The sequence below is a fragment of the Anolis carolinensis genome, unplaced genomic scaffold, assembly GCF_035594765.1.
Source record: "Anolis carolinensis isolate JA03-04 unplaced genomic scaffold, rAnoCar3.1.pri scaffold_14, whole genome shotgun sequence".
NCBI classification, from domain to species: domain Eukaryota; kingdom Metazoa; phylum Chordata; class Lepidosauria; order Squamata; family Dactyloidae; genus Anolis; species Anolis carolinensis.
Window position 1 is genome coordinate 15823366 of NW_026943825.1, and position 25000 is coordinate 15848365.

The 25000-nt window shown below is 46.4% G+C and overlaps 1 protein-coding gene across 2 annotated transcripts in view; it reads left to right on the top strand.

Moving 5' to 3' along the window:
* adam15 (ADAM metallopeptidase domain 15) overlaps positions 1 to 25000 on the top strand; it is a 48467-nt gene that overhangs the window by 17434 nt on the left and 6033 nt on the right. Inside the window, exons 10-21 of one of the 2 annotated variants that reach the window (XM_062964970.1) lie at positions 5642 to 5723; positions 5814 to 5968; positions 9300 to 9474; positions 11181 to 11273; positions 14529 to 14724; positions 17554 to 17662; positions 18071 to 18236; positions 19436 to 19507; positions 19593 to 19704; positions 19808 to 19946; positions 22439 to 22547; positions 24807 to 24881. In XM_062964970.1, the coding sequence (XP_062821040.1) occupies positions 5642 to 5723; positions 5814 to 5968; positions 9300 to 9474; positions 11181 to 11273; positions 14529 to 14724; positions 17554 to 17662; positions 18071 to 18236; positions 19436 to 19507; positions 19593 to 19704; positions 19808 to 19946; positions 22439 to 22547; positions 24807 to 24881 (1483 nt within the window). The remainder of the gene's footprint in view (positions 1 to 5641; positions 5724 to 5813; positions 5969 to 9299; positions 9475 to 11180; positions 11274 to 14528; positions 14725 to 17553; positions 17663 to 18070; positions 18237 to 19435; positions 19508 to 19592; positions 19705 to 19807; positions 19947 to 22438; positions 22548 to 24806; positions 24882 to 25000) is intronic. The other variant, XM_062964971.1, reaches the window with a different exon arrangement.

Sequence of the window (25000 nt, forward strand, 5' to 3'; positions counted from 1 at the left end):
CCCACCCACCCACCTTGACACCCACCCACCCTGCTACCCACCCACCCTGCTACCCACCCACCCACCCACCTTGACACCCACCCACCCTGCTACCCACCCACCCTGCTACCCACCCACCCACCCTGCTACCCACCCACCCACCCACCTTGACACCCACCCACCCTGCTACCCACCCACCCTGCTACCCACCCACCCACCCACCTTGACACCCACCCACCCTGCTACCCACCCACCCACCCACCTTGACACCCACCCACCCTGCTACCCACCCACCCTGCTACCCACCCACCTTGACACCCACCCACCTTGACACCCACCCACCTTGACACCCACCTTGCTACCCACCCACCACCCACCCACCCTGCTACCCACCCACCCACCCACCTTGACACCCACCCACCCTGCTACCCACCCACCCTGCTACCCACCCACCTTGACACCCACCTTGATACCCACCCACCTTGACACCCACCTTGCTACCCACCCACCACCCACCCACCCTGCTACCCACCCACCCACCCACCTTGACACCCACCCACCCTGCTACCCACCCACCCACCCACCTTGACACCCACCCACCCTGCTACCCACCCACCCTGCTACCCACCCACCTTGACACCCACCTTGACACCCACCCACCTTGACACCCACCTTGCTACCCACCCACCACCCACCCACCCTGCTACCCACCCACCCACCCACCTTGACACCCACCCACCCTGCTACCCACCCACCCTGCTACCCACCCACCTTGACACCCACCCACCTTGACACCCACCCACCTTGACACCCACCTTGCTACCCACCCACCACCCACCCACCCTGCTACCCACCCACCCACCCACCTTGACACCCACCCACCCTGCTACCCACCCACCCTGCTACCCACCCACCTTGACACCCACCTTGATACCCACCCACCTTGACACCCACCTTGCTACCCACCCACCACCCACCCACCCTGCTACCCACCCACCCACCCACCTTGACACCCACCCACCCTGCTACCCACCCACCCTGCTACCCACCCACCTTGACACCCACCTTGACACCCACCCACCTTGACACCCACCTTGCTACCCACCCACCACCCACCCACCCTGCTACCCACCCACCCACCCACCTTGACACCCACCCACCCTGCTACCCACCCACCCTGCTACCCACCCACCTTGACACCCACCCACCTTGACACCCACCCACCTTGACACCCACCTTGCTACCCACCCACCACCCACCCACCCTGCTACCCACCCACCCACCCACCTTGACACCCACCCACCCTGCTACCCACCCACCCTGCTACCCACCCACCTTGACACCCACCTTGATACCCACCCACCTTGACACCCACCTTGCTACCCACCCACCACCCACCCACCCTGCTACCCACCCACCCACCCACCTTGACACCCACCCACCCTGCTACCCACCCACCCTGCTACCCACCCACCTTGACACCCACCTTGACTACCCACCCACCTTGACACCCACCTTGCTACCCACCCACCACCCCACCCACCCTGCTACCCACCCACCCACCCACCTTGACCACCCACCCACCCCTGCTACCACCCACCCACCCTGCTACACAGCCCACCTTGACACCCACCTTGATACCCACCCACCTTGACACCCACCTTGCTACCCACCCACCACCCCACCCACCCTGCTACCCACCCACCCACCCACCTTGACACCCACCCACCCTGCTACCCACCCACCCTGCTACCCACCCACCTTGACACCCACCTTGATACCCACCCACCTTGACACCCACCTTGCTACCCCACCCACCACCCACCCACCCTGCTACCCATCCACCCACCCACCCACCTTGACACCCACCCACCCTGCTACCCACCCACCCACCACCTGACACCACCCACCCCTGCTACCCACCCAGCCCACCCACCTTGACTACCCACCCACCCTGCTACCCACCCACCCTGCTACCCCACCACACCTTGACACCCACCCACCTTGACACCCACCCACCTTGACACCCACCTTGCTACCCACCCACCACCCACCCACCCTGCTACCCACCCACCCACCCCCTTGACACCCACCCACCCTGCTACCCCACCCACCCTGCTACCCACCCACCCTGCTACCCACCCACTTGACACCCACCTTGATACCCACCCACCTTGACACCCACCTTGCTACCCACCCACCACCCACCCACCCTGCTACCCCACCCACCCACCCACCTTGATACCCACCCACCCTGCTACACACCCACCTTGACACCCACCTTGATACCCACCCACCTTGACACCCACCTTGCTACCCACCCACCACCCACCCACCCTGCTACCCACCCACCCACCCACCTTGACACCCACCCACCCTGCTACCCACCCACCCTGCTACACACCCACCTTGACACCCACCTTGATACCCACCCACCTTGACACCCACCTTGCTACCCACCCACCACCCACCCACCCTGCTACCCACCCACCCACCCACCTTGACACCCACCCACCCTGCTACCCACCCACCCTGCTACACACCCACCTTGACACCCACCCTGCTACCCACCCACCTTGACACCCACCCACCTTGACACCCACCTTGCTACCCACCCACCACCCACCCACCCTGCTACCCACCCACCCACCCACCTTGACACCCACCCACCCTGCTACCCACCCACCCTGCTACCCACCCACCTTGACACCCACCTTGATACCCACCCACCTTGACACCCACCTTGCTACCCACCCACCACCCACCCACCCTGCTACCCATCCACCCACCCACCCTGCTACCCACCCACCCACCCACCTTGACACCCACCCACCCTGCTACCCACCCACCCTGCTACCCACCCACCTTGACACCCACCCACCTTGACACCCACCCACCTTGACACCCACCTTGCTACCCACCCACCACCCACCCACCCTGCTACCCACCCACCCACCCACCTTGACACCCACCCACCCTGCTACCCACCCACCCTGCTACCCACCCACCTTGACACCCACCTTGATACCCACCCACCTTGACACCCACCTTGCTACCCACCCACCACCCACCCACCCTGCTACCCACCCACCCACCCACCTTGACACCCACCCACCCTGCTACCCACCCACCCTGCTACACACCCACCTTGACACCCACCTTGATACCCACCCACCTTGACACCCACCTTGCTACCCACCCACCACCCACCCACCCTGCTACCCACCCACCCACCTTGACACCCACCCACCCTGCTACCCACCCACCCTGCTACCCACCCACCTTGACACCCACCCTGCTACCCACCCACCTTGACACCCACCCACCTTGACACCCACCTTGATACCCACCCACCACCCACCCACCCTGCTACCCACCCACCTTGACACCCACCCACCTTGACACCCACCTTGCTACCCACCCACCACCCACCCACCCTGCTACCCACCCACCCACCCACCCTGCTACCCACCCACCTTGACACCCACCTTGATACCCACCCACCACCCACCCACCCTGCTACCCACCCACCTTGACACCCACCCACCTTGACACCCACGCACCTTGACACCCACCCTGCTACCCACCCACCCTGCTACCCACCCACCCACCCACCTTGACACCCACCCACCCTGCTACCCACCCACCCTGCTACACACCCACCTTGACACCCACCCTGCTACCCACCCACCTTGATACCCACCCACCTTGACACCCACCTTGCTACCCACCCACCACCCACCCACCCTGCTACCCACCCACCCACCCACCCTGCTACCCACCCACCTTGACACCCACCTTGCTACCCACCCACCACCCACCCACCCTGCTACCCACCCACCCACCCACCCTGCTACCCACCCACCTTGACACCCACCTTGATACCCACCCACCACCCACCCACCCTGCTACCCACCCACCTTGACACCCACCCACCTTGACACCCACCTTGCTACCCACCCACCACCCACCCACCCTGCTACCCACCCACCCACCCACCCTGCTACCCACCCACCTTGACACCCACCTTGATACCCACCCACCACCCACCCACCCTGCTACCCACCCACCTTGACACCCACCCACCTTGACACCCACCTTGCTACCCACCCACCACCCACCCACCCTGCTACCCACCCACCCACCCACCCTGCTACCCACCCACCTTGACACCCACCTTGATACCCACCCACCACCCACCCACCCTGCTACCCACCCACCTTGACACCCACCCACCTTGACACCCACGCACCTTGACACCCACCTTGCTACCCACCCTGCTACCCACCCACCCATCCACCCTGCTACCCACCCACCTTGACACCCACCTTGATACCCACCCACCACCCACCCACCCTGCTACCCACCCACCTTGACACCCACCTTGATACCCACCCACCACCCACCCACCCTGCTACCCACCCACCTTGACACCCACCCACCTTGACACCCACGCACCTTGACACCCACCCTGCTACCCACCCACCCTGCTACCCACCCACCCACCCACCTTGACACCCACCCACCCTGCTACCCACCCACCCTGCTACCCACCCACCTTGACACCCACCCACCCTGCTAGGCGGGACATTCACACTCAGGGTCCCTTTCAATGAACCTCTTTCGCAGGCAATGGTGGTTGGTAGATGTTGTTATTATTATTATTATTATTGACACAAAGACACAGTATAACAGCAAACAAGATCTATATGCTGGATTTTGTATCACAGAATCACAAGTCAAACACTATTATTATTATTATTATTATTGACACAAAGACACAGTGTGACGCAACAAACAAGATAGATATGCTGGATTTCGTATCACAAAATCACAAGTCAAAGACTTCCCAAGCGTTTAGGACTGTGTGATGTATTATTACTACTACTACTTCTATTATTATTATTTTACATCTTGTCCACCTCTGTTGATCTCCACTGCCTTATTATTATTATTATTATTATTATTATTATTATTATTATTATTATTATTATTATTATTATCATGTATTTTATGTCTTGTCCACCTCTGTTGATCTCCACTGCCTTATTATTATTATTATTATTATTATTATTATTACTATTATTATGTATTTTATGTCTTGTCCACCTCTGTTGATCTCCACTGCTTTATTATTATTATTATTATTATTATTATTATTATTATTATTTTATGTCTTGTCCAACTCTCTTGATTTGCACTGCCTTATTATTATTATTATTATTATTATTATTATTATTATTACTATTTCTATTTTTATGTATTTTATGTCTTGTCCACCTCTGTTGATCTCCACTGCTTTATTATTATTATTATCATTATTATTATGTTATGTCTTGTCCACCTCTGTTGATCTCCACTGCCTATTATTATTATTATTATTATTATTATTATTATTATTATTATTATTATTATTATTTCATGTCTCGTCCACCTCTCTTGATTTGCACTGCCTTATTATTATTATTATTATTATTATTATTATTATTATTATTATTATTATTATTACGGGTTCTCTGTATCCTTTATGCCTTATCAATATTTTTCTGATAGTAAATGTTATACTATTTTACCCCCTTGACGTGCAGGAAGAGGGGTATTTTTTATTATTATTATTATTATTATTATTATTATTATTGATCATGCTGATTCTTTCTTTCAGGGGCTCCCCGTTCTCGGGCGGTGCCTTTGGGGCCTCCGTCCAGGGGTCCATCTGCTCCAGGGCCTCCGGAGGGGTCAATCGGGTGAGCGGAGGGAGGGTCAGCTGGGCACGGTGGGCGGCGCAGTGGATAGCTGAACCCCCGCTAAGCCCCCTTCTCTTCTCTCCCCCCCAGGACCACTCGGTCAGCCCGCTGGTGATGGCCTCCACCGTCTCCCACCAGCTGGGCCACAGCCTGGGCTTCGGCCACGACGGACCCCAGTGCGGCTGCGACGGGTCCAGCCCCAACCTGCCCCCCGGGCGCAGCTGCATCATGGAGCCCCCCACAGGGTCAGCACCACTGGGGTGGAGGGGGGGGCTCTTGTTCGGCCCCAGCAGGAAGCCTTCAACTCAAGCGTCCTTGTCCCCCTCCTCATAGGAATCCATTCCCTCCAGTGTCACTTTGCAATGAAAGAGTCCCTTGCAGGAATCCTTTAACTCAAGTGTCCCTGTCCCTCTCTTTGTAGGAATATTTTAACTCAAGTGTCCCTGTCCCTCTCCTTATAGGAATCCTTTAACTCATGTGTCCCTTGTAGGAATCTTTTAACTAAAGGGTCCTTTGTAGGAATCCTTTAACTCAAGTGTCCCTGTCTCTCCCCTTGTAGGAATCCTTTAACTCATGTGTCCATTGTAGGCATCTTTTAACTAAAGGGTCCTTTGTAGGAATCCTTTAACTCAAGTGTCCCTGTCTCTCCCCTTGTAGGAATCCTTTAACTCAAGTGTCTCTTGTAGGCATCTTTTAACTAAAGGGTCCTCTGTAAGAATCCTTTAACTCAAGTATCCCTGTCTCTCCCCTTGTGGCAATCTTTTAACTTAAGTGTCCCTGTCTCTCTCCTTGTAGGAATCCTTTAGCCCAAATGCCCCTTGTAGACATCTTTTAACTAAAGGGTCCTTTGTAGGAATCTTTTAACTCAAGTATCCCTGTCTCTCCCCTTGTAGGAATCCTTTAACTCATGTGTCCCTTGTAGGCATCTTTTAACTAAAGGGTCCTTTGTAGGAATCCTTTAACTCAAGTGTCCCTGTCTCTCCCCTTGTAGGAATCCTTTAACTCAAGTGTCTCTTGTAGGCATCTTTTAACTAAAGGGTCCTCTGTAAGAATCCTTTAACTCAAGTATCCCTGTCTCTCCCCTTGTGGCAATCTTTTAACTTAAGTGTCCCTGTCTCTCTCCTTGTAGGAATCCTTTAGCCCAAATGCCCCTTGTAGACATCTTTTAACTAAAGGGTCCTTTGTAGGAATCTTTTAACTCAAGTATCCCTGTCTCTCCCCTTGTAGGAATCCTTTACCTCATGTGTCCATTGTAGGCATCTTTTAACTAAAGGGTCCTTTGTAGGAATCCTTTAACTCAAGTGTCCCTGTCTCTCCCCTTGTAGGAATCCTTTAACTCAAGTGTCCCTTGTAGGAATCTTTTAACTAAAGGGTCCTTTGTAGGAATCCTTTAACTCAAGTATCCCTGTCCCTCTCCTTATAGGAATCCTTTAACTCAAGTGTCTCTTGTAGGCATCTTTTAACTAAAGGGTCCTCTGTAAGAATCCTTTAACTCAAGTATCCCTGTCTCTCCCCTTGTGGGAATCTTTTAACTCAAGTATCCCTGTCTCTCCCCTTGTAGGAATCTTTTAACTCAAGTATCCCTGTCTCTCCCCTTGTGGGAATCTTTTAACTCAAGTATCCCTGTCTCTCCCCTTGTGGGAATCTTTTAACTCAAGTATCCCTGTCTCTCCCCTTGTAGGAATCTTTTAACTTAAGTGTCCCTGTCTCTCTCCTTGTAGGAATCCTTTAGCCCAAATGCCCCTTGTAGACATCTTTTAACTAAAGGGTCCTTTGTAGGAATCTTTTAACTCAAGTATCCCTGTCTCTCCCCTTGTAGGAATCCTTTAACTCATGTGTCCATTGTAGGCATCTTTTAACTAAAGGGTCCTTTGTAGGAATCCTTTAACTCAAGTGTCCCTGTCTCTCCCCTTGTAGGAATCCTTTAACTCAAGTGTCTCTTGTAGGCATCTTTTAACTAAAGGGTCCTCTGTAAGAATCCTTTAACTCAAGTATCCCTGTCTCTCCCCTTGTGGCAATCTTTTAACTTAAGTGTCCCTGTCTCTCTCCTTGTAGGAATCCTTTAGCCCAAATGCCCCTTGTAGACATCTTTTAACTAAAGGGTCCTTTGTAGGAATCTTTTAACTCAAGTATCCCTGTCTCTCCCCTTGTAGGAATCCTTTAACTCATGTGTCCATTGTAGGCATCTTTTAACTAAAGGGTCCTTTGTAGGAATCCTTTAACTCAAGTGTCCCTGTCTCTCCCCTTGTAGGAATCCTTTAACTCAAGTGTCCCTTGTAGGAATCTTTTAACTAAAGGGTCCTTTGTAGGAATCCTTTAACTCAAGTATCCCTGTCCCTCTCCTTATAGGAATCCTTTAACTCAAGTGTCTCTTGTAGGCATCTTTTAACTAAAGGGTCCTCTGTAAGAATCCTTTAACTCAAGTATCCCTGTCTCTCCCCTTGTGGGAATCTTTTAACTCAAGTATCCCTGTCTCTCCCCTTGTAGGAATCTTTTAACTCAAGTATCCCTGTCTCTCCCCTTGTGGGAATCTTTTAACTCAAGTATCCCTGTCTCTCCCCTTGTGGGAATCTTTTAACTCAAGTATCCCTGTCTCTCCCCTTGTAGGAATCTTTTAACTTAAGTGTCCCTGTCTCTCTCCTTGTAGGAATCCTTTAGCCCAAATGCCCCTTGTAGACATCTTTTAACTAAAGGGTCCTTTGTAGGAATCTTTTAACTCAAGTATCCCTGTCTCTCTCCTTGTAGGAATCCTTTAACTCAAGTCTCCCTGTCCCTCTCAATTACAGGAATCTTTTAACTCAGGTGTCCCTGTCCCTCTCCTTATAGGAATCCTTTAACTCAAGTGTCTCTTGTAGGCATCTTTTAACTAAAGGGTCCTCTGTAAGAATCCTTTAATTCAAGTCTCCCTGTCTCTCCCCTTGTAGGAATCTTTTAACTTAAGTGTCCCTGTCTCTCTCCTTGTAGGAATCCTTTAGCCCAAATGCCCCTTGTAGGGATCATTTAACTAAAGGGCCCTTTGTAGGAATCCTTTAACTCAAGTGTCCCTGTCCCTCTCAATTACAGGAATCCTTTAACTCAAGTATCCCTGTCCCTCTCTTTGTAGGAATCCTTTAACTCAAGTGTCCCTTGTAGGAATCTTTTAACTAAAGGGCCCTTTGTCTGAATCCATTACCTCAAGGGTCCCTTGTAGGAATCTTTTAACTAAAGGGCCCTTTGTCTGAATCCATTACCTCAAGGGTCCCTTGTAGGAATCTTTTAACTAAAGGGCCCTTTGTCTGAATCCATTACCTCAAGGGTCCCTTGTAGGAATCTTTTAACTAAAGGGCCCTTTGCAAGAATCCTTTAATTCAAGTGTCCCTGTCCCTCTCCTTACAGGAATCTTGCAACTGATAAGAATCTTGCAACTCAAGTGTCCATTGTAGGAGTCCTATAACAATCTTCTCTCTTATCAGGATTGTCTATATTGGTCACCCCCTGCTTCCATATTCTGCTGTCCCAGGAGACCCTTCCCCTTATTGGGAAGACGGCTTCCGTGTTGCCCAGCCTTGACCCCTCCCCCTCTTTCTCCTTCCATAGGGTCATGCCGGGTCTGACCTTCAGCCGCTGCACCCTCCAGCAAGCGCAAGGCCTTCTGTCCAGCGACCGGGCCTGGTGCCTGCGGGATGCCCCGGATCCGGCCCAAACGGAGGGTGGCCGCTGCGGGAACCGACTCCTGGAGGCCGGGGAGGAATGTGACTGTGGGCTCCGGCTGGTGAGGAAGGAAGGAAGGAAGGCCATCTGTCTTATCTATTCCATCATCTATCCATCATTCTACCAATTGTGTCATCTATTCTATCTATCAACCTATTATGGCAGAAGGGGGCTGGACTGGATCGCCCTTGGGGTCCCTTCAAAGTCTGTTTCTATTATTATTATTATTATTATTATTATTATTATTATTATTATTATTATAGTATATTTGTATGACACAGCAAACAAGATAGACATGCTGGATTTCGTATCACAAAGTCACAAGTTGAACACTTAACAAGTATCTAGGACTGTGTGATGTATTTTCGGATGATGCGTGCAGATCCCAGCAGGGTGGCCTTTTGCAATTGGCAGATTCTTCAGGGTCCCATTCGTGAGCCAGAGCCAGGTCTTCTCCTTATCAGCTTTTCCTTCAATTTTGTCAAGGAACTTTCCATGCAGTGTTTTGTTGTGCCAGCTGTCAGCTCTAGTTTGTAGTGCAGTTTTCTTGTACTGGTTTTTTGTCTGCTGTGCTTTCAGGAGTTTCTGATTTTTGACTTCAATCAAAGCAGGTTCCTCACTTTGCTTTACATCTTCTGCCAGGGCATGTTCTTCTTCTTTGACTGCTTGTTTTCCTTGTAAGAGTCCTCTGCCCCCTGATCTTCTAGGCAGATAGAGCCGGTCAACATCACTGCGAGGGTGCAGTCAATGATGAGTGGTCATGAGTTTTCTTGTTTTTCTGTCCAAATTGTCCAGTTCCACCTGTGTCCAGTTTATAATGCCAGCAGTATATCTTATGACAGGTATGGCCCAGGTGTTTATGGTCTTGATGGTGTTCCCTCCACTGAGCTTGCTTTGGAGAATTTTTCTGACCCTTTGTGTGTATTCTTTACTGACCACAGTCTTCACATGTTCATGCTTGATGTTGTTCAACTGTAATATGCCCAGATATTTATAGGCCTCTGGCTGGTGACACTTGGTTGTTTGGCCATTAGGCATATTGATGCCCTCACTTTCCATGATTTTTCCCTTCTTCAATGCCACTGTCGAACATTTGTCCAAACCAAACTCCATGCTGATATCAGTGCTAAAAATTCGGACAGTGTTGGTCAGAGACTGGATTTCAGTTTCCGTTTTCCCATATAGCTTCAGGTCATCCATGTACATCAGATGTGAAATTTTGTGAGAATTCTTAGATGTTTGATAGCCAAGATTTGTTTTTTGTAAGATTGTTGACAGAGGGATCATGGCAATAATGAAAAGCAGAGGGGACAATGAGTCTCCCTGGAAAATTCCTCTCCTGATGTAGACAAGTCCATAACTTTCATTTCCAACAAACAGTTCAGTTTCCCAATGCTCCATCATGTTTTCAATGAAGGTGCCAACGTTTTTACTAATCCCGATGGCTTCCAGGCACTTGATGATCCAGCTGTGTGGGAGTGAGTCAAAGGCCTTTATTATTATTATTATTATTATTATTATTATTATTATTATTATTATTTACTGTTAGGCAAAGGGATTAGATGTCGCCTTCCCTTAGGGCAGAAGGGGGTTGGGCTGGATGGCCCCTGGGGGTCTCTTCGAACTCTAGGATCCTATGAACGTGCTCCATGTTTGAATGGACCCCATTTGTTGTTATCCTGCGGGTATAAATCGTCATGGGGAAGCACCAGGCCATTGCCCTTCCCACCACTGACCTCCCCCCCCCCCCCCGTTTCCCCCTCCCAGGAATGCGAGGACCCCTGTTGCAACGCCAGCACCTGCCGCCTGGCGCCGGGAGCCCAGTGCGCCTCCGGAGGGGCATGCTGCCACCAGTGCAAGGTAAGGGGCCCCCAAACGCACCCCAGGAGACCCTCACCATATAGTTGGGGACCCTTTGTCCTTCCCGACAAGTTTGTCTCTCTGTCTATCTCCTTTTCTGGAGATCTTTCAACAAAGGCTGGATGGCCATCTGTCGGGAGGGATCAAATGGAGATGAACTGGATGGGCTTTGGGGTCTCTTCTAACTCTAGGGTTCTAGTGATCCAATTGATCTATCTGTGTTGATCTCTTGATCTCTCCATTATCCATTTGTCTGTGTTTATTTATCTATTCATCCATCCATCTATCTATCTAAACATCCATCTATCTCTCAGTCTCTCTCTATTTATCTATCTATCTATCTATTGATTAATCTCTTGATCTCTCCATTTATCTATCTATCTGTTTGTGTTTATTTATCTATCTATCCATCCATCAATCTGTGTGTCTGTCTGTCTGTCTATCTATCTATCTATCTATCTATCTATCTATCTATCTATCTATCTATCCATCCATCCATCCCTCCATCAATTCATCTGTCCGTCTATCTATCTATCTATCTATCTATCTATCTATCTATCTATCTATCTATCTATCTATCTATCTATCTATCTCTTGATCAATCTCTCTATCTATCTATCTGTCTATCCATCTATTTATCTATCCATCCATCCATCAATTCATCCATCCATCTGTGTATCTATCTATCTATCTATCTATCTATCTATCTATCTATCTATCTATCTATCTATCTCTGGATTGATCTCTCTATCTATCTATCTATCTATCCATCCCTCCATCAATTCATCCATCCGTCTGTCTATCTATCTATCTATCTATCTATCTATCTATCTATCTATCTATCTATCTATCTCTTGATCAATCTCTCTATCTATCTATCTATCTATCTATCTATCTATCTATCTATCTATCCATCTATTTATCTATCCATCCATCCATCCATCCATTCATCCATCCATCTGTGTATCTATCTATCTATCTATCTATCTATCTATCTATCTATCTATCTATCTATCTATCTATCTCTGGATCGATCTCTCTATCTATCTGTCTATCCATCTATCTATCCATCCATCCATCCATCCATCAATTCATCCATCTGTCTATCTATCTATCTACCTATCTATCTATCTCTGGATCTCTCTCTCTCTCCCTCTCTCTCTCTTTCTTTCCATCTATCCTTTCATCTGTGTATTTCTCTATCAATGTATATTTAGCTATCCATCTATCTGTGTTTATTTATCTATTTATATCCATCTATCAGTCTATCTCTTGATATCTCTATCTATCCATCCATCCATCCATCCATCTGTGCGTCTATCTATCTATTTATCTATCTATCTTATCTCTTGATCTATCTATCCATCTCTCTCTCTCTTTCTCTCTCTCTATCCATCAATTCATCCATCCATCCATCTGTCTGTCTATCTATCCATCTCTCTCTCTCTTTTTCTCTTTCCATCCATCCATCCATGCATCTATCAATCTATCCATCTGTATACGTATATTCATTTGTGTGTGTGTGTGTGTGTATGTGTATGTGTGTGTGTGTATATATATCTATATATATAAAAGGATAAAGTTGCAGGCGCAGTGACTATAACAACAAAACTAAACATCCCAGAAATACGAAACTTGGCAACACAATGCAAAAGCCTTGCCTCCCGGTTACAACAAAACAACCACACCACAAAACCACAATCCGGACCCACAAAACTCACAACAACACATCATGACTATAACAACACAACTAAACGCCCTAGAAATACAAAACTTGGCAACACAACGCAAAAGCCTTGCCTCCCGGTTGTAACAACACAATCACACCACAAAACCACACTGGACCCACAAAACTCACAACAACGCATCGTGACTATAACAACACAACTAAACACCCCAGAAATACGAAACTTGGCGACACAATGCAAAAGCCTTCCCTCCCGGTTGTAACAACACAAGCACACCAAAAAACCACAATCCGGACCCATAAAACTCACAACAATGCATCGTGACTATAACAACACAACTAAACGCCCCAGAAATACGAAACTTGGCACACAACTAAATGCCCCAGAAATACAAAACTTGACAACACAACGCAAAAGCCTTTCCTCCTGGTTGTAACAACACAACCACACCACAAAACCACAATCCGGATGCACAAAACTCACAACAAAGCATCGTGACTATAACAACACAACTAAACGCCCCAGAAATACGAAACTTGGCACACAACTAAATGCCCCAGAAATACAAAACTTGGTGACACAACACAAAAGCCTTTCCTCCCAGTTACAACAACACAACCACACCACAAAACCACAATCTGGACCCACAAAACTCACAACAATGCATCGTGACTATAACAACACAACTAATTGCCCCAGAAATACAAAACTTGACAACACAACGCAAAAGCCTTGCCTCCTGGTTGTAACAACACAACCACACCACAAAACCACAATCTGGATGCACAAAACTCACAACAAAGCATCGTGACTATAACAACACAACTAAACGCCCCAGAAATACGAAACTTGGCACACAACTAAATGCCCCAGAAATACAAAACTTGGTGACACAACACAAAAGCCTTTCCTCCCAGTTACAACAACACAACCACACCACAAAACCACAATCTGGACCCACAAAACTCACAACAATGCATCGTGACTATAACAACACAACTAATTGCCCCAGAAATACAAAACTTGACAACACAACGCAAAAGCCTAATGTAGACTGACCAACACCACCAGACTAAGCCACAGCAACGCGTGGCAGGGCACAGCTAGTATATATATATATATCCATTTATATATCCATCTGTGTATCTGTCTACCTCTCCATTTGTCCGCCTGTCTCTATCTCTCTGCCCATCTGTCTATCTGTTGATCTCTCCATCTATCTATAGATTCATCTGTCTATCTCTTGATCTATCTATCTATCTATCTAGCTATCTAGACCTGGAGGTAGGCATCTCTTAGGTCTATCTATCTATCTATCTATCTATCTATCTATCTATGTATCTATCTATCTATAAAGACTGGACTGAATGGTCCTTACTTTCCCTTCCATATCTATGGTTCTATCTATCTGTCCATCGATTTCTCAATCTCTCCATTTATTTATCTATATATCTATTATTTTCTCTTATCTGTCTATGTTCTCTGGAAGTCCTTAAGCAGAGGCCGGATGGGCATCTGTTGGGAGGGCTTTGTGCTTGACCAGCCTTTCTCTCTCTTCTCCTCCTAGCTGCGCAGCGCTGGCGCCGTCTGCCGGGCCCCCCGAGGCGAGTGTGACCTCCCCGAATTCTGCGACGGGTCCTCCCCCCGCTGCCCCCGGAACGCCCACCTGGAGGACGGGACGCCCTGCGACGGCGGGCAGGCCCTCTGCCAAGGCGGGTTCTGCCCATCCCGACTCAGGCAGTGCCAGGAGCAGTGGGGGGCCGGTGAGACAAAACTGTGACGCTGCAGCTCAAAAGGCCAAGGCGATCCTAGGCTGCACAGCCATGGCTTCACAATAGTAATATATATGGCTGGACATGAGCCAAGAGGGTGATGCAGCAGCAGAAAAGGCCAATGTGAACCTAGGCTGCACCCATAGGACTCTAGATGGAGGAAAATAATACAGCCATGGCTTCACAGTAGTAAGATATATGAGCCAAGAGGGTGATGCAGCAGCATAAAAGGCCAGTGCGATTCTAAACTGCATCCCTAGGAGTCTAGTGTCCAAATATAGCCACGGCTTGACCATAGTAATGTATATGGCTGGACATGAGCCAAGAGTGTGATGCAGCAGCGGAAAAGATAAATGTGATCCTAGGTTGCATCTATATGAGTCCAGATGGAGGAAAGTAATATAGCCATGGCTTGACAATAGTAATATATATGGCTGGACATGAGCCAAGAGTGTGATGCAGCAGCGGAAAAGGCCAATGCGATCCTAGGCTGCATCCATAGTGTCTAGATCAGGGGTCCTCAAACTTTTTAAGCCGAGGGCCGGTCCACAATCCTTCAGACTGTTGAGGACCCGGATTATCATTTGAAAAAAATACAAACAAATTCTGATGCACACTGCATATGTCTTATTTGTAGTGCAAAAACAACAACAACAACAAGAGCAATGAAAGAACAATACAATATTTAAAAATAAAAACAATTTTATCCAACATACATTGATCGGGATTTCAATGGGAAGTGTGGTCCTGCTTCTGGCCAATGAGATAGTCAAGTTAATTAGGGTCGTTGTTGTTGTTGTTGTTGTTGTTGTGTGCCTTCAAGTCATTTCAGACTTTGGGTGAGCCCAATTTATTATTTATTTACTGCATTTATTTACTACATTTGTATCACACCCTTCTCACCCCAAAGGGGACTCAGAGTGGCTTACAAATTATATGAACATACAATATATTATATTATTAGCATAGCACAATATTAGCATTAAATATTACTATATTGAACTATACCACTATACTGTAATATTATTAGTAATATTATATGTAATATAGAATATATAATTAATATTATTATATGGTATTATTATTAGTGTTATATTGTATTACATTATAATATTATTATCAATATTATATGTATATACAATATATTATATTATAAAACTGAGGGCGGGGGCCAGGTAAATGACCTCGGAGGGCCGCATCCGGCCCCCGGGCCTTAGTTTGGGGACCCCTGGTCTAGATGGAGGAAAGTAATACAACCATGGCTTCACAGTAGTAAGATATATGAGCCAAGAGGGTGATGCAGCAGCATAAAAGGCCAGTGCGATTCTTAACTGCATCCCTAGGAGTCTAGTGTCCAAATATAGCCACGGCTTGACCATAGTAATGTATATGGCTGGACATGAGCCAAGAGTGTGATGCAGCAGTGGAAAAGATAAATGTGATCCTAGGTTGCATCTATATGAGTCCTGATGGAGGAAAGTAATATAGCCATGGCTTGACAATAGTAATATATATGGCTGGACATGAGCCAAGAGTGTGATGCAGCAGCGGAAAAGGCCAATGCGATCCTAGGCTGCATCCATAGTGTCTAGATGGAGGAAAGTAATACAGCCATGGCTTCACAGTAGTAATATATATGTCTGAACGTGAGCCAAGAGTGTGATGCAGCAGCAGAAAAGGCCAGTGCGATTCTAAACTGCATCCATAGGAGTCTAGTGTCCAAATGGAAGAAAGTAATATAGCCACGGCTTGACAATAGTAATACATATGGCTGGACATGAGCCAAGAGTGTGATGCAGCAGCAGAAAAGGCCAATGCGATCCTAGGCTGCTCCTATAGGAATCTAGTGTCCAGGTGGAGGGAAGTAATACAGTCATGGATTAACAATTGCAATGTATATGGGGGAACATGAGCCAAGAGGGTGATGCAGCAGCACAAAAGGCCAATGTGATCCTAGTCTGCATCTAGAGGAGTCCTGATGGAGGAAAGTAATACAGCCATGGCTTGATGATAATAATATATACAGCTGAACATGAGCCAAGAGTGTGATGCAGCAGCGAAAAAGGCTAATGCAATTATTCTAAGCTGCATCCAGAGGATATTGTCTGATTGAGGGAAAGCAATATAGCCTTAGCTTAACATTAGTAACATAGGAATAGTAATATATAGCCCTAAGTAATATAGCCACAGCTTGATCATAGTAATATATATGGCTGGACATGAGCCAAGGGTGTGATGCAGGAGCAAAAAAGGCCAGTGCGATCCTAGGCTGCATCTATATGAGTCCAGATTGAATAAAGTAATATAGCTATGGCTTGAGGATAGCAAGATATATGGCTGAACATGAGCCAAAAGTGTGATGCAGCAGCGAAAAAGGCCAGTGCGATCCTAGGCTGCCTCTATATGAGTCCAGATGGAGGAAAGTAATATAGCTATGACTTGACGATGGTAATATATATGACTAAACATGAGCCAAGGATGTGATGCAGCAGCGGAAAAGGCCAATGTGATCCTAGGGTGCACCCAAAAGAGTCTTAATGTCCAGACGGAGGAAAGTAATATAGTTATGACTTGACGATAGTAATATATATGACTAAACATGAGCCAAAAGTGTGCTACATCAGCAAAAAAGGCCAGTGCGATCATAGGCTGCCTCTATATGAGTCCAGATGGAGGAAAGTAATATAGCTATGACTTGACGATGGTAATATATATGACTAAAGATGAGCCAAGAGTGTGATGCAGCAGCAAAAAAGGCAAATGCAATTATTCTAGGCTGCATCCAAAGAAGCACCTCCGTCCCTCTTTGCTTTTTGCCAGGTGCCGTCCCCGTCTCCGACCCTTGTGCGGCCTCTCTGAACGGTCAAGGGGACGCCCAGGGCCACTGCGGCCAGCAGGACAACGGCTCCTACATCGCATGCGACAAGAGGTGGGTCCTGACCCTCGACTGGACGGCCATCTGTCTGGAGGGATCGGATTGTGTTCTTGCTTTATGACAGAAAGGGATTGGACTGGATGGCCTCTAGGGATCCCTTCCAATTCTAGGATTCTCTGCTATATCTTCCTCACTCAATTATTTCTCACTCTGGCTGGATGGCCATCTGTCGAGAGGGATTGGATTGTGTTCTTCCTTTATGGCAGAAGGGGGTTGGACTGGATGCCCTTTGGGGGGTCCCTTCCAAGTCTAGGATTCTACGGTAGATCAATCGTATACATATACATATATATAATAAAGCTAGGGCTGATTAGCCGTCTGTGACATGCTGAGGACTAGAGGCTTGGATGCCAGAATTAAAGGCGGTTAATGCCTCTAACACTTGTGCTCTTTGGGTGCCAGGGATGCGCAGTGCGGGCGGCTGCAGTGCCAAGACGGGAGCCACGGTGCTGGAAAGCGGACTGGGACCCCCGGGACCCCGTCCTGTCCGCACTTCCTGTTGACCCAGTTCGACGACGCCCTTGACCTGGCCCTGGTGCAGACCGGCACGAGCTGCGGACCGGGAAAGGTAAGTAAGCAGAGGCCGGGTGGCCATCTGCCGGGAGGGATTAGATGATGCCTTCCTTTGTGGCAGAAGGAGGTTGGACTGGATGGCCTCTGGGGGTCCCTTCCAGCTGTAGGATTCTATGGAAGCCGAATGGCCATCTGTCAGGAGGGTTTTGATGGTGCTTTTCCTGCCTGGCAGAAGTGGGTTGGACTGGGTGGGCCCTGAGGTTGCTATTATTATTATTATTATTATTATTATTATTATTATTATTATTATTATTATTATTATTGAGGCTGTGTGGTCATCTGCTGGGAGGGTTTTGATGGTGCTTTTCCTGCCTGGCAGAAGTGGGTTGGACTGGGTGGGCCCTGAGGTTGCTATTATTATTATTATTATTATTATTATTATTATTATTATTATTATTGAGGCTGTGTGGTCATCTGCTGGGAGGGTTTTGATGGTGCTTTTCCTGGCTGGCAGAAGTGGGTTGGACTGGGTGGGCCCTGAGGTTGCTATTATTATTATTATTATTGTTATTATTATTATTATTATTATTATTGAGGCTGTGTGGTCATCTGCTGGGAGGGTTTTGATGGTGCTTTTCCTGGCTGGCAGAAGTGGGTTGGACTGGGTGGGCCCTGAGGTTGCTATTATTATTATTATTGTTATTATTATTATTATTATTATTATTATTATTATTATTATTATTATTGAGGCTGAGTGGTCATCTGTTGGGAGGGCTTTGATGGTGCTTTTCCTGCCTGGTAGAAGGGGTTGTACTGGGTGGGCCCTGAGGTTGTTGTTATTATTATTATTATTATTATTGAGGCTGAGTGGTCATCTGCTGGGAGGGTTTTGATGGTGCTTTTCCTGACTGGCAGAAGTGGGTTGGACTGGGTGGCCCCTGAGGTGGCTATTATTATCATTATTATTATCATTATTATTATCATTATTATTATTATTGAGGCTGTGTGGTCATCTGCTGGGAGGGTTTTGATGGTGCTTTTCCTGCCTGGCAGAAGGGTTGTACTGGGTGGCCCCTGAGGTTGCTATTATTATTATTATTATTATTATTATTATTATTATTATTATTATTATTATTGAGACTGTGTGGTCATCTATTGGGAGGGTTTATAGCAGAAGGGGGTTGGTCTGGATGACCTTTGGGTGCCCCTTCCAGACTCAGGAGCCTTTCCGTTCCTCTCTCTCTTTCACGGCAGGTCTGCCTGGATCGCCGGTGCCGGGACCTGTCGTCCGTGGAGGCCCCGTCTTGCCAGTGCAGCGGCCGTGGGGTAGGCCACCACGTTGTCTATTGCGACGTTGTCTCGCGCTGCAGCGCTTCCTGTTGCACACCCCTTTCCCCTTCTTTCCCTGCAGGTCTGCAACAACTACGGCCACTGCCATTGCCATCCGGGCTGGGCCCCTCCGGATTGCCAAAGCGGCGGGAACGGGGGCAGCCTGGACAGCGGACCCCCCGCCCCGGAGCAAGGTCAGGGGGCAGGCCTTGGGGAACCACGACTCCCAGCCTGGAAATAGCTGCGTGGAGGGGGAGCGCGGCCTCTGAACGTGGTCTTTGTCCCCCGCTCTTGCAGCCGGATCGGGGGTCTCCACGGCCCTCCTGCTGAGCGCCCTCTTCCTCCTGCTCTTCGCCCTCGGCTTCTGCCTCGCCAAGCGCATCGGGATCCACAAGCGCCTCTGCCGGATCGGGAAGGGATCCACCTGCCACTACAGGTGAGGAACGGGTGGCCCTTCCAACACTAGCATCCCGTCTATCTATCTATGCATCTAACTATGCATCTGTCAGTCTGTCTATCTATCTATCTATCATCTATATATCACTCTGGCTGTCTATCTTATCTATCTATCTATCTATCTATCTATGAAGACCTGGAGGTAGGCGTCTCTTAGGTCAATCATTCATCTGTTTATTAAGACCTGGAGGTAGGCCTCTCTTAGGTCTATCTATCTTATCTATCTATCTATCTATCTATCTATCTATCTATCTATCTATCTGTCTAGACCTGGAGGTAGGCCTCTCTTAGGTCTATATCTTATCTATTTATCTAGCTAGCTAGTTATCTAGCTATCTAGACCTGGAGGTAGGCATCTCTTAGGTCTATCTATCTAATCTATCTATCTATCTATCTATCTATCTATCTATCTATCTATCTATCTATCTATTAAGACCTGGAGGTAGGCCTTTCTTAGGTCAATCATTCATCTGTTTATTGAGACCTGGAGGTAGGCCTCTCTTAGGTCTATCTATCTATCTATCTATCTATCTATCTATCTATCTATCTGTCTAGACCTGGAGGTAGGCCTCTCTTAGGTCTATCTATCTTATCTATCTATCTATCTATCTATTAAGACCTGGAGGTAGGCCTCTCTTAGGTCTATCTATCTTATCTATCTATCTATCTATCTATCTATCTATCTGTCTAGACCTGGAGGTAGGCCTCTCTTAGGTCTATCTATCTTATCTATCTATCTATCTATCTATCTGTCTGTCTAGACCTGGAGGTAGGCCTCTCTTAGGTCTATATCTTATCTATTTATCTAGCTAGCTAGTTATCTAGCTATCTAGACCTGGAGGTAGGCCTCTCTTAGGTCTATCTATCTATCTATCTTATCTATCTATTTATTAAGACCTGGAGGTAGGCCTCTCTTAGGTCAATCATTCATCTGTTTATTGAGACCTGGAGGTAGGCGTCTCTTAGGTCTATCTATTTATCTAATCTATCTATCTATTAAGACTTGGAGATGAGCATCTCTTAGGTCTATCTGTCTATCCTATCTATTTATCTATCTATTAAGACCTGGAGGTAGGCCTCTCTTAGGTCTATCTATCTATCTATCTTATCTATTTATCTAGCTAGCTAGCTATCGAGACCTGGAGGTAGGCGTCTCTTAGGTCTATCTATCTTATCTATTTATCTAGCTAGCTAGCTAGCTAGCTATTAAGACTTGGAGGTAGGCATCTCTTAGGTCTGTCTATCTATCTTATCTATCTATCTATCTATCTATCTATTAAGACTTGGAGGTAGGCCTCTCTTAGGTCTATCTTTCTAGCTATCTTATCTATTTATTTATTTATCTATCTATTAAGACCTGGAGGTAGGCCTTTCTTAAGTCTATCTATCTATTTATCTTTTAAGACCTGGAGGTAGGCGTCTCTTAGGTCTATCTATCTTATCTATCTATCTATTGGGATGTGACAATAAGCCTCTCTTAGATCCATCACTCTTATTACCTATCTGTCTATCTCTCTATTATGCCAGAAGGGGGTTGGACTAGATGGCCTTCTTTGGGCCCCTTCCAACTCTAGGATTCTCTCTATCTATCTGTGCATCTATCTATCCAACTATGCATCTATCTACTCATTATCTAACTATACATCTGTATATCTATCTGTCTATTTATGTATGTATGTATCTATCTGTGCACCTGTCTATCCAACTATGCATCCGTCTATCTATCTACGAGGGCTATCCAGAAAGTAGATTACGTTTTGGAATTAAAAATGAACAAAGTATAGGAGAAAACATTTACCATATGCAGTTGAAAGCCACACCCAAATGCCACTTCTCAACATAGTCGCCATTCAAATCTAGGCACTTATCATAGCGAGGAATGAGCTTGGCCACTCCTTCCCCACAAAACTCTGCCGCTTGTGTCCTTAACGCAGCATTTTGGCAACGATGCACAACTGCGGAAAGGGGTGACCGGATGGTTGAGGACGCAAGCGGCAGAGTTTTGTGGGGAAGGAGTTGCCAAGCTGAGAACAATAACACTTTTATTCTGGCACAAAGCTTAATGGTTACAGTAACTTTCTCTTTAGAGACACTTTGGTTAACAGTTGCAAGGCTAGAATGAGGTGTTTCAAACTTCTTAAAATGTCGCTTCTTTCTCTACTGCTCTAAACTGCAGTCACCCTGTGAATTACAATCACAGATTATCTGTTCCTCATCAGGAGACAGACTACCTTAAAATAAGTCACCAAACTTATTTTAAATTGACTCAAAATAAGCATTTGAGTCTCCCTGATCCCTTCAACTGAGGATCAGTCTTCACTGTACCTCATCAGGGCACAGACTAACTGCTTCTTTTTCAAACCTGCACTTCTCGGGTTGGACTAGATGACCTTTTTTGGGGTTTCTTCCAATACTAGGAAGAAAGAGGGACTATTATGATGATGCGTGTGTCCCGTCCCCCCCCCCCCTTAGGATCACGCAGCCCGAACCCCGGAGTTACAGCCACGCCCCCCCAGAGAGGCCACGCCCCCCCATCCGGAGGCAAGACCCGGACCTCCAGGTGATGCCGAGTGCCTCCCAGGTAAGGCTTAGTTTCAGGCAGGTGTGTGTATGTGGGGGGGGGGGAGTCCTAATGGGGTCCCCCAAAACCCAAGGGGAACAAATTTAGCACCTTTCTATTGCATAGCCTATTGGTAAATAACTGCACCCAGAGTATGGACAAATGTGAATCTCCATGAAGATGTGGAGACCACCTTTTTGAAAACCACTAGTCACAAAACCTTGACTTTGTTAGAAGCCAACCCTTTGAACAAGCGATATTCATAAGTATTCATGGCACACGGGTTACTCAGCTGTTAGACTGAAGAACCATGTCTTTGAACCGCCAAGGACAAAGACATGCCACTACAAATATATATACTCAAACTGTATATACTCGAGTATAAGCCTAGTTTTTCAGCCCTTTTTAAGACAGAAAAAGCCCCCCTCGGCTTATACTCGGGTGAGGGTCCTGGTTGGCTTATATTTGGGTCGGCTTATACTCGAGAATATATGGTACATTTATTACTTTTCTCTATTATTATTGGTATTATTACATCTATTATTTTTCTCTATTATTGTTGCTACTATTACATTTTACTCTATTTTTGTTATTATTATTAATACATGTATTATTTCACTCTGATATTATTATTATTATTATTATTATTACATTAATTATTTTACTCTATTTATTATTACATGTATTATTTTCCTGTATTTATTATTATTATTACAGTAGAGTCTCACTTATCCAACATTCGCTTATCCAACGTTCTGGATTATCCAACACATTTTTGTAGTCAATGTTTTCAATACATCGTGGTATTTTGGTGCTAAATTCGTAAATACAGTAATTACTACGTAGCATTACTGCATACTGAACTACTTTTTCTACCAAATTTGTTGTATAACATGATGTTTTGGTACTTAATTTGTAAAATCATAACCTAATGTGATGTTTAATAGGCTTCTCCTTAATCTCTCCTTGTTATCCAACATATTCGCTTATCCAACGTTCTGCTGGCCTGTTTATGTTGGATAAGTGAGACTCTACTGTATTACATGTATTATTTTACTCTATTATTAAAAGAATACATAAGCACATTGACATTGAAGAAGATGAGAATAATGATTTGATCAGAGTTGGACACTCTCATCTTAAATTAGAGTTTTATGTAAATATTCAAATGCATTTCACCTACCGATGCCTCAATTAATGTAATTTTTATTGGTATCTATTTTTATTTCTGAAATTTACCACCCTCGGCTTATATTGGAGTCAATGTTTTCCCAGTATTTTTGTGGCAAAATTAGGTGCCTTGGCTTATATTTGGGTCGGCTTATACTTGAGTATATACGGTATATGTGTGTGTGTGTATGTATGTATGGTTAGCAGAGGATGGTTGTTTCTTTACAGTTGAAGTTGCCCAAAAGTTATACACTCCCTTGAAACCTTAGTTTAAAAACACACACACAAAGTCTTCTTTTAAAAATAACACAATTTGTTTACTCTTAAAACATATTGTATTAATTCACCATACAGGCACATTTCTTATTGAAGTGCAATTACAGATAGGATGTAGTGTTGTGTGTTGTGTACACAGGGTATCGTTGTTTATCAATAGTCCATAGTCTTTGAGTATATAATAGAGTCTCACTTATCCAACATAAACGGGCCAGCAGAACGTTGGATAAGCGAATATGTTGGATAATAAGGAGGGATTAAGGAAAAGCCTATTAAACATCCAATTAGGTTATGGTTTTACAAATTAAGCACCAAAACATCATTTGACAGAAAAAGTAGTTCAATACGCAGTAATGCTATGTAGTAATTACTGTATTTATGAATTTAGCACCAAAATATCACAATGTATTGAAAACATTGTCTACTAAAATGCGTTGGATAATCCAGAACGTTGGATAAGTGAGACTCTACTGTACTTGCACTCACTAAAGTCCAAAATCATACTTCTGTATTGAAGTCTTGAAACAGCAAGGCATCCACTTCCATTGAGGTGTAAAGCAGACGGAATACAAAATGGAGTCTTGTGTCTGAACATGCTCAGTCCAATCACATGTCTATAACGCCTCCCACACCAAAGTGGAAATATATATTATTATATTGTATTATATTATACTAGGTAGAAAACAGAGTCCGTTCTCTTTGTCTTGTCCCTTTCTCCCTCTTGCATGTTGTTGCTGTGCATGATGCATGGTCGCATGTGTGCCCAGCATGTCACGTTTCTTTCCTCCTTCCTCTCTTTCTTTCCTTCTTTCTTTCTTTCTTTCCTTCTATCAGCAACTCCTTGGTTCCTCGCGGCCTGACCCGCCGTCCAAGCCGCTTCCGCCCGACCCGATCCCAAAGGGTCCGCAGGTAATTGAGGGGGGTCTCGGGGGGCAGTATGGCGGGGATCCCCAATAAAAATAATAATAGTAATAATAATAATAATAATAATAATAGGACTTCACCACTCAGTCATAAAGAAGAGCAGA